This window comes from Onthophagus taurus, chromosome 7, assembly GCF_036711975.1.
Source record: "Onthophagus taurus isolate NC chromosome 7, IU_Otau_3.0, whole genome shotgun sequence".
Classification (NCBI taxonomy): domain Eukaryota; kingdom Metazoa; phylum Arthropoda; class Insecta; order Coleoptera; family Scarabaeidae; genus Onthophagus; species Onthophagus taurus.
The window spans coordinates 30,349,087-30,368,031 of NC_091972.1; the positions used below are offsets into that span (position 1 = coordinate 30,349,087).

General features: G+C 32.0%; 1 protein-coding gene across 2 annotated transcripts in view; it reads left to right on the forward strand.

The window, feature by feature from the left end:
* The window catches only part of LOC111418610 (epithelial splicing regulatory protein fusilli), a 123,167-nt gene that overhangs the window by 65,123 nt on the left and 39,099 nt on the right, over window positions 1-18,945 (forward strand). For both annotated transcript variants that reach the window (XM_023051204.2, XM_023051192.2), the window contains exons 2-4: window positions 10,335-10,704; window positions 16,051-16,140; window positions 16,301-16,355. In XM_023051204.2, the coding sequence (XP_022906972.1) occupies window positions 10,335-10,704; window positions 16,051-16,140; window positions 16,301-16,355 (515 nt within the window). The remainder of the gene's footprint in view (window positions 1-10,334; window positions 10,705-16,050; window positions 16,141-16,300; window positions 16,356-18,945) is intronic.

The following is an 18,945-nucleotide window of genomic DNA, read 5'->3' on the forward strand; positions in this document are numbered from 1 at the left end:
TCCATAATCGATACAGTTTCTTCAAATTTATTGATCATTGTTCAAATCGTTGCTAATAAAGTATTTGCAACTATTAAAAGTTTATTAAGACATATTAAAATGTTCTTCTAAAACATTGGGTGTAATTTTGAGCCATTTGGAAAAATTGGGAAAAAAGCATCAAAAACAGTGGAAGGCATATGCAGCATTTCTGAACTGAGTCTGTTCTTCAACTTGTTCGGTTGAAAATCTATTTTTATTCTTGGTAATTGCACTGCATCCATTCACAATAAACTGGTGGAAGTACCAAATAGTGAATATTAACAAATTGAATGTAAACAAACTAAAATCATAATCAACAAAGTTCAATGTAATGTAATAAAAATTAAATCTATTTTTCCTTGGAATTCTATATCTGATGACGAGATAACACAGCAAGTTATTAAACGGGCAAACAAATAGATTAAAAGTATCAAAGCTAAATAGGGTATTTAGCTGTGTTAAATAGGGTATCATGCCAGAACATAACTCAGGCGAAGCACTATTGCAGAAGTGTTTTATTGGATTGCTATTTATATAGCTGTGTTTAAATCGAACTACAAATATATCACTGCTTTATTCGCTACCGAGAGGAACGGTGATGATGTGTTTATTGTCCAAATTCAGTTGGAATAATGGTCGAAATGTTGATGGTACGTCGTCGTCGTTGTCACTTTAATATGTGTACGTCTTCGAAACAGCACTGATGAGAGAACTAGTAACGTTTACAATATATATTTATGTTGTGGAAAGAGTGCTGAAAACTTGGGGCTATTCACACCAATAGAATTAGAAGAAAAGTACCGAAAGTTAATGATGTGACAATGGCAGAAATTATAAAAAAAATATAGAAAAAAAGTACCCAATGAATTCTTAGAATTTCGACGAACGGCAAGTGATGCATAAAATTTACTTCATGAAAGTTATATGAGGAATGTTTAGGCATATAAGGAATTATATGAATGCTATTTGAGAGAACGTATCCATAATATTATAACTCTAACTCGGGATGTTAGAATGTCAATTAATATCACTTAAAAAAAAGAAACGATAGATATCTGCGTTGGGAAGGAAAACTGTAAGCTATGTCCGGTAAAGGTATAACAACATAACGGATTTTCCAATAAGAATGTAACAATTTTATATTTTAATAGGAACGCACACTTGAATGTTAGTCATAATCTGTCAACGTCAAAATTTCAGTAAAGCTTAACATTTTTATTATGGTGAAGTCCACGAAAGAGTAATGCTTGAAATTAGTTAGTCGCATTTACTCCAATTTTCGATAGTAAAGCTACGTTTATACCGAAAGGAACACAAAGAAACATTGTGTTTATGTTGCTTGTTCCTGGAACTTGTATCTAAAAGTTTCTGGATGTTCCTTATTTTTTATGGTTGTAGAAACAAATGTTCCTACAAGTTGCTTGTTTCCGTATTTAGCGCTAAATATCATTGTTTCCAATATGTGTGCAGAAAATATGTCGTTCCAGTGGTCTACCGAAAATATTGAAATATACAATAATGCAGAGTGTTTGTGGAACCAACGGGATAAAAATTTTGTGATGATGAATTCATAAGGCGCATGATACCATGTGTATTTCTTTCTAAAATAGTCGACCTAGTCCAACAATTGCAGCCACTGCTGCCTGTGATCATCATCGCACCACATTGTATACAAATACTAAAACATACACTAACCTGATGTAGACGGAATGTTTCTTGTTCAGGCAACACGGTGATGAGCGACTAAAATGAATTTTTTTGGTGTGGGCAGAATGCTTACGAAAACTATGTTATTGTTTCTGCTGCCTAAACAGGTTGCGACAATCAGGAATAAAATGTTACCCTGTGTTTCTTTGGCGTGGATATACCTTAACTATCATACCACCACACAAGCTGTGCGTACTATAGTGAATAAATTCAAGTCGAGGTAATCACTTGGATGTTGTTTCAGTACAAAATTAGCCAAGACAGTCGATTTCACGCCGTTCACAGGAATTGTTGTGAAATTTGCATTTTATCTTGTAACTGACCCTATCCTACGTGAAGTTAATACTTTGAAAGGCTTTTGATATCACGCAGTTTAAGGCAATCAAATCTAAGGTTTAAGAATCATTGGAAGTATGTTTAACACAGCATTTTTCCTTTAATTCTTTTTATTTCCAATATTGGTGGTGTTCCTTGTATGATGTTAGACTAAAATAGATACGTAATGCTTGTCTTTATTTTATTAATACTCTTCTTTCATCATGATTATAACATTCATATTTTATTTAATGTTATGCTGGATTGTTTGGTTTACTATATCGTGCCATATACCTATATATATATAATCATGCTACATAAACCACAATTTCACTTAATTTTAGTACTTTTTATTGACGTTCATTATTGTATGTTTTGCTCCAGTCATTATTGAACTAACAAAGATAATTATTATTATTATGATTCGACTGGTTTTAGTTTTTTAAATTAAATCATCGTGAGAGCCTTATTTCGCAATTTCACCAGTGTGCATAGTTAACGTCGAATGATCAGCTTATTATGACTCATTATGTTTTTGTTAAAACTAATATTTCACTCATTGATGGTGTAAAAAGGAAAACCTTCCAATGGGACCGCTATAATTTTTTTTTATTGGCTTATTCGATAGTTTAGCAAAATTGAAGACTTCTATAATTTTTTATTTTTCAAACTGGGCTTTAGTTTTCCCAAAAAAAAAAGTTCAATTTAAAAAACTTTGGAGACGTCACCGTCGTTTCGCACGCGATTGGTTGAAATAAAAATCAATAAAATTTGCATGAGCGAGATGCCACGAGAATCTTATGCGCTAGAAGAAGAGATCCGAACGATGCACGTTTGTGTTTTCTTTACGCGAAAACCTCGTAAACGCCACCAAAACTTTTATAGAGGTAATTTTGAATTTTAATATTAATTATTGCAAAAATTAAACAATTTTAGGATCTGAAAATGTTACCAATCCTTCTATATTTAAATAGTTTATCGATTTTTTGAAAGACGGCCTTTCTATTCGATTGAGTGTAACGACCCCATTATTTTAACAAGTAAAATTATTTTGAGTAATAAAAATTAAGTAATTTCTTAAATTATTTAATTTTGATATCATTTTGAATGTTATGATTTATGCAGTCATGTATTATTAGCATTAATGTCTATGTAAATACAAAAAACAACTATCACGCGACTACAACAATAAACGATACAATCAGATCAGGTGACGGAGTCGTGATTTGCTCGGTATTCGTTAAAAATTCTTCTAGTAAAGAAAACCATTTAAAAGCGAGAAAGAGATTTCAATATACTTTTAAAGCTAAAAAGCAAGATGTCGAAGTGAAATTGTAACATCGAATTGAATTTATAAAATCGCATTTTCATCTAGTTGGGCTTATTTTAAGTGAGCATTAAAAACAAAACGAAACGAGCATCAAAATTGTTAAATCAAGATCGTTGACAAGATAAATCTAATGCTGATTTCTCAACTAATATGGAAAGATATTAATGACACATTCTCGTTATTCTGGAACCAGAAGTGCAGCTATAACTGAAGAACTGGTTTAGCCCTCGGTTTCATAATAATTTGTAAATCATGACATGACATAGAGTGGAATTATAAATTTTAGAATAGATTATGAATTCTTTCTTGAGTAGTGAATTTTTTAAACCTTGTGTAATACTTTATTGGATGATTTCTCTTACAATAGCTGCTTTAATCTTAATCCTGGTATCTTTAATAACCACTGCATCAATGTTTGGAATCGAATCCTCGATAAAGCTGGATAATTGATACAATATTTATATCAAATATAGGAATTTTATTTGTAAAAAAGTGATCGAATAAATTTCATTCTACAGTACTAACTGTCATTTATCTCTTAAAAATAATACTGTTCATTGTTAAGCTAATCTACAAGTGGTTTTAATCTTCTTTCCATTCATTATGAAGATGCGAATCTGTTCAACTAAATCAAGATTTCGCTCGATTCTTTCTTGTCTTCTTGTTCCTTGAATCTGTTCTTCTCGATGGTATTCGGTATGCCGATACCGTAGCGAGGGAAGGAAGTTGTATAAGGCTATACAACTTCCTTCCTAAAGCAAAGAATCACTACTAAAAGCGGCCTTATCTCATTTCTTCATGTTCATTTATATAAATAATACACTGGAAACGTTTTTTGAATTTCAAGAATTCTTTTCAAACACAAGTTCCTTAGGAATTATCAACATATTTTATTATTTACCTATTTTAATAAAATTATATAAAAATTAATAATAATTAAATTATAATTCAAAATAAATTTTTTCTAGTTCTAACAATAAATACATATTTATTTGTCTGAAATTGTAAATAAAATAGCAGTGAAAACTTTTTCAATAAAAAAAATATAAGGTGTTGTTTTCGTTTCAACAATTGTAAGGTGAGGAATATGATATGGCTATATGTTGGCTAAAGCTGAAAACCCTTGTTTGTCTACTAGTGGAAAGCAAAGTGTATGTTTGTAGATATGGTGTATGAATGATTTTTGTGATGGTCAAAGTTCAGTTTATAAGCAACAATCCAACAACAAATTAGCAACAAATTGTTATTACTCCTTCAGCTGGTTTTTTTTTTGGTTGAATGTAAGAGACTTTCAGGAAATCAATGATTGGCCTGTAGTTGCTCATTAAAGCAGACACGATTTGGATTGATATTTATATCATATTAATTTGCTTATGGTTTAACGTTAGCTATTGTTATATTTACAACATAACTTAATATTAAATTTGTTTTATCTTACCACTATACACTTTGATATTGAATGGACCTGTAAGTGTTTTTATTATCATCACATTGAACTATTAAGAGGTTAAGTTATGGATGTTTTGTTTTATTATGTCTATTGATTAAGTTGTTTACTATTTTAATTGGATATTTGTTGTTCGTGCCTATTTATTTAATTATAGAAAGCTATGTGGAACGGTTTTGTTGGTTAAGGTCTATTATGTGTTAAATGCTCAATTAATAAAAGAACGGAATCGCGATAATTTATACGTGTGATCATGGAAGAAATCATTTGCGATTAAAATATTGGTTTGAGTCGCTTTTCTGTATATATTGTATGAAAAGTGTGTGTGGCTTTTGTCTATTGTTATATAAGAGTTTAGTTTGTTCTAAGGTATATAGAATCTAATGTGTTTATATTGTTTTATAGATTGCCTATTGTCAAGTTTCTAGTATTCATTACAACGAATATATCATTCACATAATGTTTCCAAAAGAGTATATTGCTCCTGTACGGATATATGTTTCAATTTTTCCTAGATATGTACTAATAACTCGCGTAATACTGAATCTATTGGATTACCATCATCACAGTTATCTAAGTTATTATTGAACATATACAATTTAAATATGTTATTGTTGTCAGTCATGTCGATATTGATGTTATTAATCATTTTACTGTACTCTAATGTTTTATTAATTGGAATGTTTGTGTATAGGTTTCATGACAAAGGATATAAGTATGTAATTGAATGTTATTTAGAATTGTAATTAATCTATTGATGAGATCTGTTGGCTTATCTAAAATTACTACTACGTCTGATATAATAAATATTTGCTTAATCTTACGTCAGTGTGCACAACGATCTCTGGTTATTGTTTTGGTAACATTCTTAGATCGTCGAGAAACATACCTCTTTTCTGAATGAACAGCACATCTCTTTTCTTATATTTATCTTTATATTATTATTATATCAAAGTATAGCTCGTGTACCAATTGTCAAAGGTAATGTTACGTCTTGGTCCAGATACTGTTACTAAATGTTTTACTATGTCTTGTGGTTTATTGCTTAACCTGAATGGATCCGGTGGTTGTAAACCTACCATACTCCCATATTGAGAAAATAGAAGGTTCTCGCGTCTACTGGAGCGTGCACTTTTAATTTATACTCACTAGGCTTGTTTGCAATGTATTAGAGAAAATCAATTCTTCTTCTGAAGGGCTCCAATTTCTGATCGAAAGTAAGATACTCAGGATATGTGTAACATATTGAAAAATGACCTATTCGCTTGTCTAAAATTGCTTTTGTAGGAGCAAGTTTATCTACAGATCTTCTCTGGGCTCTATTTTATATTTTATCTCATTTCTTCAATGATTATAAATTTAAAAAATTGACTGTGATTTTTGACCTTCTCTAAATGATATCTTGCAGTCAACTAATGGTAAAATATTCGTCTGAGGTTGCCTTAGCTTGATAATCCTTTTTTTTCTACTTCAGTATAGTACTTTAATATATTGATTTATTGACTCTAAAACCAAATAGATGATTATAAATTACTATAGTATTTATCTACAGGGTGATTCTCAAACCTATACGCATAAACTTGGGCATTTATTCCTCACGACAAATAATGGATCCGATATATGTGGCGACATCTAGAGAAGGTGCTTCCCGGAAGATGGACAGGTCAAGGTAGTCTATTGGCCTGGCCATCTCGATCGCCCGACCTTAATCCTCTTGTTTTTTTGTTTTGGGATCACTTAAAAAGCATAGTGTACGTCACCGAAGTTAATACTGAGCAAAGATTGCGAAATCAGATACAAACTGCTGCCGAGACAATCCGCCAACGCCCTGGTTTAGGTCGCACTATCATATCATCTCCAAAGCGCACAGTCTTTCCTTCTAGAAATCATCTTACACAGCAACATCAAACTACTCTCATCTACTCTCATCTGTTTAGAACTGATACCACCATACTTATTTCATCTTCTGCAAAAATGAGTGGGTTGTTTGGGTTACACAAATGATGCATGACGAAATTTAGTAACGATATGAAGAATGACATGTACGGATCACACAATGTTGAGGAAAATGTTGAGAGCATCAAAAAGAATCAGATAGAACTAAGGCGAAAAAACGTCATGTAGCCTTCCTCTGTTTCGTTGATCTAACCAAAACGTTCGATAAAGTAAGGATAGAAGAATTAGAATCTTTTGGCTGATACTGAGGATGGCATACAGTGGTTAACACAGGCATTTAACATTGCAGCTGAGGAAGTGAATGTTGAGGAAGATACTGAGCTGATATAATAATGATATCGTGGATTCAGCGAACAAAATTGGGTATACAAAATATTGGAAACAACTTGGAACACTAAATTTCATGGATATCTAGGAAAGTAAAAAACTTTTGCTATTTTAACCTATTACAAATGTTTTCAGCTATTACTCATTATTTGTCATGAGGAATAAATGCTCAAGTTTATGCGTATAAGTTGAGAATCACCTTGTATATAACATGATTTAATTATGTAAAAACGATCTTTTACATATTTTTGACATAATTTCATATATGATTGAAACACGTATGTAAGGTAAAGAAATAAAAAGTCTCAAAACATAAATACATATTAACGTTTGAATAAATATACTCAACTGATAAAACGATGGATCTGCTAATAATTTGAAATTGATAATTTCCACTAAAACATTTATTTGATAATTTCCACTAATACATTTATTTGACAATCAGCTCACAGCAGTTAGAATTTAACACTCTAGCAAGGTGTGTTCACCAAATCTCAGCTTCCAAGTTTGCAATAAGATCTAGATTCTAGAAGAAGTCTTAATAAGATTTCGAAATTTTTGCATCGACTTGCCTTGTAATGTTAATGTATTAGTAATGACTACTTGAGGTCAGAATGAAGAACATAGTCTGGGACATTGGTTGACATAGTCTGGAGTCTACAATTAACTCTTTCGGGACTGTATGGGAAACGTACTACATCCTGTAATTTCTTGCTATTATTGCACATCTTCACCTTTTTTTGTGCTTTTTGGGTTGCAGTACGTTGTTTATTTGCCACGACATAAAAATTATCATCGCAAGAATTGCAACTAGAGTCCGATAGAATTATGAACGGTGATAGTGATGATTCAGGTGAATATATTATTTCATGCGAAAGTAAACATTATTCGTCTAGCGAAGATGACGATGCTGCTACTATCTGGGATCTAAGCGATGCAAACGACGATAATAGTATTGATTTACCTCAAACGAAACCGAAATCGAAAAGAAAACGTATCGTAAAACAGTCAAATGTTACGTTTGGATGAAACTATTTATTACGATTAGAAATCGGCTTTTTACTAAACTTTATTATCTATACTGGCTCAAATATGGAATTGATCCTGTGATGAGGATATTGGAATAGCTGCGTCTATTATGATAACACTCGTGAATATTAACCCTACCTGGATAAACACTACGTACTGTTCGTTACAAACTGGTATAGTAGTCCTCGATTATTTCAGTATTTATTCAAAAAGAAATCTTGTGGTGCAGTAAAGGCATATAGAAAAAGCTGCTTCTATTGATAATGTGTTGGCTGTGAAATGTTGTGATAAAAATACATTAATTTGCTTACGCCAGTAAACATGGCAACAATGAAGTTTACTGTTAAGGCAAATTACACGAAGAAGTTCAAAAACTCAAAATCGATATACAAATAAGTATTTCGTTTATTTAATTGTACGGGAACTTGTACAACAGGTGATTGAAAGGCATCACATACCATCCTATCTCGCTGAGCAGCGGCATTTTCCAAGTCCTGTTCCACCAACATTTGTTCAAAAATCACGGGTCCGAAGGCGTTGTCATATTTGCAGCATGACAACATGACAAAAGCGTCAAAGAAAGGATGCTAGGTTTATGAGCGCAGATTATAATGTTGCCTTGTGTATCCATCAACCACGGGATGGGATGAAATACTATTTCTTCCATTAGGTCAGTTTCATAGTGCAAAAAAGCTACCTTTGAAGTAGCACCGCATTTGCTAAGGTACTTGACAAGTATTAAGATATTTCCTAATTCAGATCAAAATTACTTTGCACTAAGGCCGAGTCATTCATATAATACATCTTCCTTCTGAAATTGAATTGGAGTAAAAATGTTAGATGAGGTAGAGAAAATCTTAGGTATCTTAACCAACAGGAATGTGCCCTTTCTTTTTACGAGGTTTTTATTTCGCTATTGTTTTGTACAATATTGATAGAGCATGAAATTTTTCCTTTTTCTATTGAAATGTTCTTTTGGTACTTAATATAGAAAGGTTTCCAGCTTATTTTTGATGAAAATGATGTCATTCTGTAGAATTTCTCCTCTAAACATATCTTTATATTTAAGCAAAAAAAAAACAATCTTTCATTTTTTCTCCATAAATCGTAAATTATAATTTACATTACTAAAGACGCTATTTTATTACATTAGGAATAAATTATTTCAGATTACTGTTTTTGAGTAGCCAATCTTTCATGAAAAAGTGTGTCTCGTTCAGAATAAAAATTAGGAAGAAAGTTTATAGAGTTCTGGTGTTTGAGAATTTTTACAATTCTGCATTTTTAATTTATTAATCATCTTCTAGTCTCAGTAATCTCAGATTTTTTGATGACTTATCTGTGTCAGAAGCTCTTTTCCATTTCCAACAACTTCCATTTTCACAACGTTGCTATCAGCATGCAATTCAACATGCTAATAGATACTTTGTGAGTAGTTATATTTGCTGGTCATCCTACTTTCTTTTTCTTGTAAATTTTCCTGATATTAGTTGTGGTTAGATGTGGCGCTGAATTAATAATAGCTTAAATCAAGTAACTGGGTTTTAGAATTCTTATTTATGTTTATTGATAATCTGCAAGATGTACTAAAATTTCAACGAAAAAATATTTTTTTTTAAATGATGCGTATCAAAGAATATAACAATGTAGTATTTCAAGAGCTGCAGACTTTTAAGCTGTATATCGTTGATCTTGCAACTTGGAAGGAGTCGATCTTGAATATATTAAATTAAAAATTCTTTATGGTTATTATGTATCTAGACTATTTATTAGCAATTTATTGGATCCCTTCACATATATGATAATATTTTTAATTTGTTTGGACGTAATCAATTACTGAACTTTTGAACCACACGAGCAATTTTGTAGTAATAACCATCCATAAATAACTATTTTTATCGACGTGCAATTTCACTAAACGTGTTAAAAATTAGTTTTGTGATGATTGAATAAGTGTTATTAACGGGACAATTTTCGCGATGTCGCGGCCTATCAACCAGATGATTTATAACTAATTATAAAAAACCTGACAACCTTGGACTCCAAGACAATTTAGTTAATCATGGTAATTTAATTATGACCCGGGTTTATGTTTTTTATTTCGCCACCTTATGGCCAAAACAAACGGGTTTAGAATATTTAAATCTATTTTTATCTTCTACATAAACTTTTTATTTATTTATGTTTTCTTTATTATTATAGATTGTGGGTATGCAACAATATCCAATACGACCACTTGCGGCAGACGTGAATGAAAACATCCTCTCAGAACAATTAACCTCGGAATCCGTGTTAACGGACGAACTCATCAAATCTTCAGGGAGACAGCTGGATACGGCTCTAGCGGACTTCGAGGCCTATTGCGACAACATGCACATCGACCCGCACAATCCCGGATTTAGGATAGTAACGGATGGACAGTTGCCTCTCAGGCAGTGTCTGCACCCGGAATCCTGCCGGAAGGAGATCGACCTGCCGTTGTATTATTCCACGTTCAACGACCTTCGGAAGGAGGTCGCACGATTTAAGAAGACCGACACACTGCCACAAAGCGTCTCCGATATGTTGGGATGTATCCTTTTATATTTAAGTTTTTAGATTTCGCGAAATAATTTTTTGAACAACTTTAAATTTATGTATGTCGTTTTTAATTTTATTTTAATGATTATTTCCCTAATGCATTTGATGAATTAAATATCAGTTAAGTGTCAGGATTATCGTTGTAATATTATTGAAAACATCCGGTCTTCGACGGTTTTCCGTGTCATTGGTTGTTACGCTTCGATGACATCAACTCTTACAATTAGTGTACGTCTGGCAATCGAAATACCGATCTCTTTTAGAAAACCGCTTTGCTATTTGGTCTTATTTAGTAGTTAACGATAGTCGTTTAGCACCTATTGGATGACTCAACGTTATTTTACAAGGTTCCAACAATTGAAATAATCAACACTTTATAATATTTAACAAATAATATTGATTACCTACTGCTTAACATTACAAAAAAGTTAACTTATTCTTTTCTGAGTACAGTTTATTGCACAACAGTAATATGATTTATAACATAAAAGAAGTTACATAACAAGAAATATACTAATTTAAAATTTTCTATTTTGACAATAACAAAATCAAGTACGTACCTGCTATAGTATCCGATTTGTACAAAAGATAGGGAAAAAATTCAGTCAGAAATATCTGGTACGCAAAGACAGATCCAGACATTTATGTACTTGACATAATTATAAAACACAATAAGTATTTGATATGTATTAGTTGCCTTAACACCACTTTGGTTTACGTATCATAATATGCATATAGTCAACATTTATTATATTTTTATTTATACACAGCTATTAAAATACAACAACGAATTCTATTTTGTATTTGTGAAAATAATTAAGAGATCCTAAAACACCAGATTATGTTGAAATGAAGTGGTAACTAAACAAATTTTATGATACAATTCGCTGTTTGCGGATCATACAATAATACATACTTTGTTTAATAGTTTCTGGAGTTTCACCAGATCCATTAGTTTTCAACATATCGCCAATAGAGTTTCGAATTGAACCTTGTGTTGTTTGTAGCCACGCAATAGTGTAAGCTTCGTATACATAGTTCAAGCAAAAATGAATGTCGATTTTCCTATTTCTTACACTAATTAATTTACGTAAGATCCCTTCAATGCCTTATTTTTGAATGTTTTTCATGTTAGCACATATTGGTATAATGCATCTTCGTCCTCTGTTGTTAACAATATCACAATCTTGTTGGATTTGAATTTTAACGAAATCAAGGTCTTTTCCCTATCAAAACGAATTGCTTTTTTTTTGGATTTGACATCTAATAGTTCTGAAGAGATGTTTCTTTTTCTTCCTCCATATTAGAACTTAGAATAGGTCTTCTACTAAGTCTACTGATATGAACCAATTGTTTGTGGCAATGTTTCTAACACTTCTTTTAATAATTTCATTCAATGATGAGCTGATGGCATTGCTGCTTCTACATTTTCCCAACTAAGGCATTGATCATGTATTTTACAGAATTACCAACAATTCGATTGCTGCAAAAGCATCATTACGAGATCTTTTATTAGCTGTTACATTAACATGAAATCTAAGATATGTTACTGTAATATGTAATAGGAAGTAATAGTTACATAGCACCTGAATACATTAGCAAACCAATAAATGCTATAAGTTCGTCTTTGTAGATTTCAAAATTAGTTAATATCCTTAGTTGCATTAATACGAACTACTACTTTACTAACTAAAACATCATTGAAAAATAGTGAAAGCGAAAAATAAATTTACAATCTGGGTGAAAATGATTGTAATAATTTTACGAATTCTAATAAAAGCTAATTCGAGCTTCTAATGAGGACAATTAATGTAGTAATCAGGCACTGTGATGATTTGGCACAAAACGATCGACGTGTTTCTGCAAAAGTTGTCATCTATATAGCCAATTATAACGTCTAACCATACAAGTCGCATGGAAAAGACGAAATCTTCTTCGCTATTAATTTTTTATCTACTCTGGTAAGAATTTTTAAGGCAATGGATAGAATTATAGTTAGGGCACTCTGGTCCCAATTCGTTTAGATAGACTAGTCAACTATGACTCTTTATCGACCCGAAAAGATGATCATTCAAAAAAGCTGTTTATGAAATATTCTGTTGCATAAACTTCTTCACAAACACAAAGTTATTCTTATAGAGTTATAATAGGGTTTATATGAAGAATAGGTCTGCGTATATATGATCAGACATCTGATCATGAAGTACTAGAATCATGGGAATCATGTAATAATAGTTCTATTTGATCCAATTCTCTTGGTCATTTATACGATGAAGATACAGGTACCGTAAATATAGCAATTTATTTAAGCTTCGAAAAACATTATAAGTGGTAATGTATTACATCGACATATAGTCTCTTGATACTGAAGCGTCGCATTATCTAGCTGGTCGATTAATGCATTCACTCATGTATCCAGTCGCATACACTAATGATTGCTATCATCTCTCTACTATGAACTTGTCTCTCTAATATGATGTCTATCTACTATAAATCTGTCAGAATTATCCAAAACGCTATGTAACTCAAATCCTATTGCAACATCTTCTATATCCAAGGCAAAGAGTTGACACCTCTCGCTAAGAAACTGAGTTTGCGCTTATTCTTATTATTGTATTAAGCATCTTCTTTTTCCAGCTTTATACTCCTCTATGCACTTTGGTTTACTTCGCACTAACGTCGTTCATCATAACATCCTTTCATCGTTTCATTGGTCTTCTTCTAGCCCTATATACTGGTATGTGTATTCCACAATTCTCTCCACTTCTCTGTTTCCATGCATCCTTTTCAGACGTCACAGCGTTGCTTTTTTCTGAGCTTTTATGTGTCGTACTATATTGTCTTGTCTGCACCCTTCATGAGCTCTAATTCATGTGTTCATTCTTCTTCTCCACATTTCAGTACTATCTTGTATCAGTCCATATATCTTGCGCAAGTTCCGTCTTTCACAGACTCTTAATTTGATTTGATCTCCTGGCGACATGGTCCATGCTTCGCGTCCATATACTATTCTTTCTCTTATTATTTTACTCATCAGTAGGTGTTTGTAGGCATAGCAGCACTTATTGCCCCGTCTCTGGGTCTCTTTTTCGGGATTTTGTGGATTCCATATACTTTGTTTCGGGTTCGTTAATTATAAGCCCTACTTTGGAGGCTTCTTTTGTGAGTTGAGTAAATTTTTCCGTCAGTTCTTCATTGGTGCGATTTCGAATTTTTATGTCATGTGACTCCGCAGGTTTTCATGTTGATGAAATACAGCATTCGAAGTTCTTGTATGACAGAATCTGTTCAATCTGTTCCAACAGCTTCTAAAACTAGATTAAATATTGCGCAGGATAACCCAACACCTTGCCTGACTCCGCAATTTATTTCAGACAGTTCTGTTAGCCATCCCTGAATTCTGACAGTTGCCTTCGATCCAGTTAGCGTGATATTAATTAAGCTTATTTGCATCTTCTGTATACACAGTTTTGCTAAATGCTGTAGCATCTTCTTTTTTTATTTATTTTATCATCCTGTTTGAAATCGATGTAAATGCTGTACAGATCTTTATCCAATTTTTCTTATGTGTTCTGCTGAGTGTGGGTGTAGTCTATAGTTGAGCGACCTGGCTTAAATATACTTTAATATTCTCCCAGGTTTGGTTCGGGGTAAAACTCAAGACGTTGTTATATAATGCCTGATAGCTACATGTTGTCTTCTGATGTTTTCAACAGGTATATTACAGAGTTATTGTAATCTGGTTTCTCGAATTCTGTTTGACTAACCTTCACGGAACTTTCTTGATGAAGTTAATTCGAATCAAAAACTGCTAAACCCTATAATACTTTGCATCAGAACTTTTTAATGCGTCTACATTTCTTCTGATAAATTCACGACTAATATTGTTTTAAAAACATCTAAACTATCCTTTACGTGGCTTCGGACGCTCGTTATGAACACTCACCGAATCTTTAACAGCGATCTATTAATTCATCCGAACGATTAACTGACAATGACTTGCTGTTTAAAGTGGCCTACGTGAGATATGTTTTAGATAAACTCAATAACGTTAACTTTTCACTATAAGGAAATTAACTTAATGTGTCAACGACATGCTTTAATTTTTTACCATTATTTGTGCTAGTCTGGGTACTTAACAACAAAAATAAGTACAATAAGATAGTTGATTTCTTGTTTTACAACTATAAATTTTAATTGTTTTAAAATTTTTCTTTATGGAATGAGTAATAATTAAACCAATTACAACATTTGTTTATTGAATAACAACTATTTTTATTTAACTCATAAAACATGATGACTCAACTGCTGTGTTTTACAAAGTTCTTGCAATTTAAATTATCAACAAAATTAACAAATTATCACATTTTCAAATAACTAATGTAACATTTCTATTTATGGCTGAATATGATTATTCATTAAGGTAAAAAATGCTAAAAAAAATTCTTATATTTTATGCAGCCATAAAAAATTATAAACTATTTTATTTCTGACTTTTATTATTAATTGAAAGTACTACATGGTCATGTTAATATCGAAAAGGACGATAATAAATCAATCAATAAATTTTAATGCCTGTAAAAATACGAATTATTATCTTAAATAATTAGAATTTCTTAAATGACTCATTTATTATGAGATAAAGGTTAATAATTTTAAGGTAATGATTGAGAATAAATGTATTACTCTTTGTGTTCAAACTAATTTGGAAAATATTAATGATAATACGGCATTATTTGATAAATTTTTATAAGGTTATTGTAAGTTATCTTTAGCTATATTATTTTATAATTCTTTGTAAAAAATCGAATGTAAATATCTAAATTCCAATAATTTTATTTTTAGATTATACGGTTTTTTTTACAGTTATGTATCAATAAGTTACTTATGAAACATAAACTATAGTAAAACACTTTGAAACGCAACCTGTAAATAATATCGCCACCTGTTGGATCTTTATAACCGAATAGAATTAAAATCAACCTCGTCGCACAGATGTCGCCTGTTATTCCAAACTTTGAAAAGTAACAAAAAAAAACATTTCCACCTGAAATATGAAACGCCCGGGTTTCCCCCCGCATTTCCTCTCAACCACCAACAAACACAAACTTTATTGTCAACAATGCCTACTACTAAACCTTTTATCATCATCTTTTTCTAACCCGGTTCAATTTGCTTGGGGGCCCTCTCACTCATTCACCAAGACAACTATCGAAGCGTGCCCGATAAGGGCCGCTGCCCCCGTTTGTTTTCTTTCCTTCGCTTCGCTTAGCTCAGTGCAAACTGTGAGTGTGTATTTTATTTTTTTTTGTGTTTTCCTTGACAGTGGTTCATTTAGGTTTAGAAATCGCCGCGGAAACGGAGACCGAGTTTTACAAAAAAGAAGCGAAAGATATGGTGAATATAGTCAAGACGCTAATCATGGAAGGTAAGAAAAAAATGATTACGTGTTTCCTGGAGTGTTTGTAACCTGCTTATCAGCAGAAATAAGTTATTACTTTTTTTATTTTCTTGAAACAATGCGAACTTAAAGTTAGTATCCATATTTTTTCTACAGCATTAGTTTGATTATTTATTTATTTTTGTAGGATATCGATTTGATGCACCTGAAACTATAGCATTGATATTAGAACCTGGAATATGGTAAGTTTATTATTTTGTATTTATATTTCTTGAAATACAGTGGGTCCATGTTAAATAGTCAAAAGAATTAATTATATTAAACTTTTAAATACTTCACCAAGTTCGATCGAATACCATTTTCCAAAAACCAAAAAGATTTGAAAGTTTTCAAGATATCAATAAGAAATTTCAATAATTCTCCCAAACTTTATCGTAATCTTTTTCATTAAACAATGCCCAGATATAAATTTTTACATTCAGCAGATTTTAGTATCGATACCAGTGCTATACATATACAAATTTTGGTGCCAGACATTTTCAAGCTGACTTTATATACAGGAAGTTCCTAAATTGACGCGAAAGATTTCCAGAGATGATTTTTCAGCAAAAATTAAAGGGTGTCTTTCATATAACTTTTTGTTCAAACCCACTTCTCCAAATTGTAGCCATCTAAAGTTAGGGGAAAAATTTTTTTATTTAATAAATTCAATATGGAGGAATTTAGAATGAAATTTGGCTGATAACTGTTGCTAATAAAATGACACCTTTTGATGATTTTTGTAACCCTAAAATGTTATTATAAGAGGGTGAAAAAATCAACCCCTATATTACTTACATCAAAACTCTTTAATGCGTCTACGTTCCTTCATTTAAAAACTTGATTTAAACAGAGGGATTCAATCTGCAACTTTTTTGTCTCCCTTCAAACCTTTCGCATCAATTTAGAAAGACCTGCATATTTGTTGTGGTCTTATTTTTTAATACCACATTAAATTGATTTTAGTTAGATAACCATCGTGTATTGATCGTTTCATTCAGACAACAATATCATATATATATTTTATTTCAACATTAATCTTTAACCATGAAGGTGCCGTCTGAGCCCGTCCAAAGTTTATATAGAAATATTTATGTCCCAATATCGATAGTAGTCTGCCAGATAAAATCTCAGGGTCTGTGCTCCGGATACCACACCTCCATGGTTAAGCGTTAAGGGTTAACAAAAACTTTTAAAAGGATATAATAAAAAGAACATTAAAAGAAAGACTACTTATACAAGGTTTCCAAAAAGATGTTACCATTTACATGGGATTGATTTTTATTTTGTATACAAGTCTTAATTGCTCTCCTTCGACCTGCATCATTGGTTCTCAATGCAAGTTCGAAGTTTTTTGACCATACTATAGGATGTAGAGCAAACAACCTTTGTTTTAGGTCATTAATGTCGGTAAGTCTTTCACGCGTTCTTTCATCATTCTCCATAGCCGGAAATCACAAGGAGTGTAGTCTGGTAATCATGCTAACGAAGGCAATGCTCTACCTTGATCAATCCATCGTTTATCAAATGATTCATCAGGAAATCTTGAACCGTTAAGCTATAATGGGGAGGTGTGAGGTCTGACCAGATAATACGATACGGATGCCAAAATCCCTCGACCTATCTAGGTATGATTCTCCCGTTTGTGCTAGATTATAAAAAGTATATGAATCAAGTACTCCAACATTCGCAGTGCCATATCACATGTTTACTTTTGCAGAGGATTAAGTGTACTTTTTTAGTTTATATGGATATTTTGTACTCATAATGCCGCAATTGGGCTTATTCACGTTAACGTAAATATGAAGTATGGCTTCATATTAGGAGCACAACATTAGGATTTGGTCCATCATTTTGAATAACACTATTCAAGCTTGTATACGAGCTAAATTGCTGTATAAAATTATTAAATAAATTTCGTTTTGAATACCCTCATTCAAGCCCTGTATCATTTAAATGTGGTAAGGCCTCATTCCTAGATCGAAGTAAAGAATTCTTAAATAACTTGTGGGATTTTGGTTTCCAATGCTATGCTGAAGTTTTTTTTACGAGTGAGGTTGGTCCAAACTACTCCATCCAAGCGGTTACTTTCGTTCTCTCTTCTAAACGATGTTGGGGACCACACTTAGTCTGGAACAATACAAATTAAAACGGATTTAAAATGATGTGGTAACATTTTTTGGACAACCCTACACTTTTTAATTATCTTATGCGGAAATTTCTCTTATGCTGTTTGTAATAATTTATTTTTAAATTTCAGATGTAATTTGTCATTATATTTCTTTACGTTCTGGTGATTTTCTTCTTAATCCTCGATGGTATAAGAACACTGGAAATATTGCGTATTAGGACATCACAAATTACAGCTTTCAGTTTATCAGTACTTAGTCTGGTTCTTCACAGAGCCACAAATCTTTGTACACAAATTTTACATGTGCTCGATGACACCAATGCTTAAAGTTTTTTCTTACTATTGGAGGTTGGCCCAAACTCTTTTCTCCCAAAATAAGTTGAGTGGCCATATTTAGTCTGCAATTAAAGAAAATTACAAATAATGTGACGGCATACAGCATATAACTACTAAAGTCTTGTTGGACAGCACTGTACTTTAGAATTTTCCATAAGTAATTTGCTGTCATATGAGACTTCCATCTTTCCAGATACTTTCATGGAATTTCTGTCCTTGTTCTCCTTAGTACAAGAATGCTATTATTGAGTATGTCGTTGATCAGCTATACATAGTAGTTAGCTTTATGGAAAGTTTTGATTCGATATCTGATTGTTTACTGAATG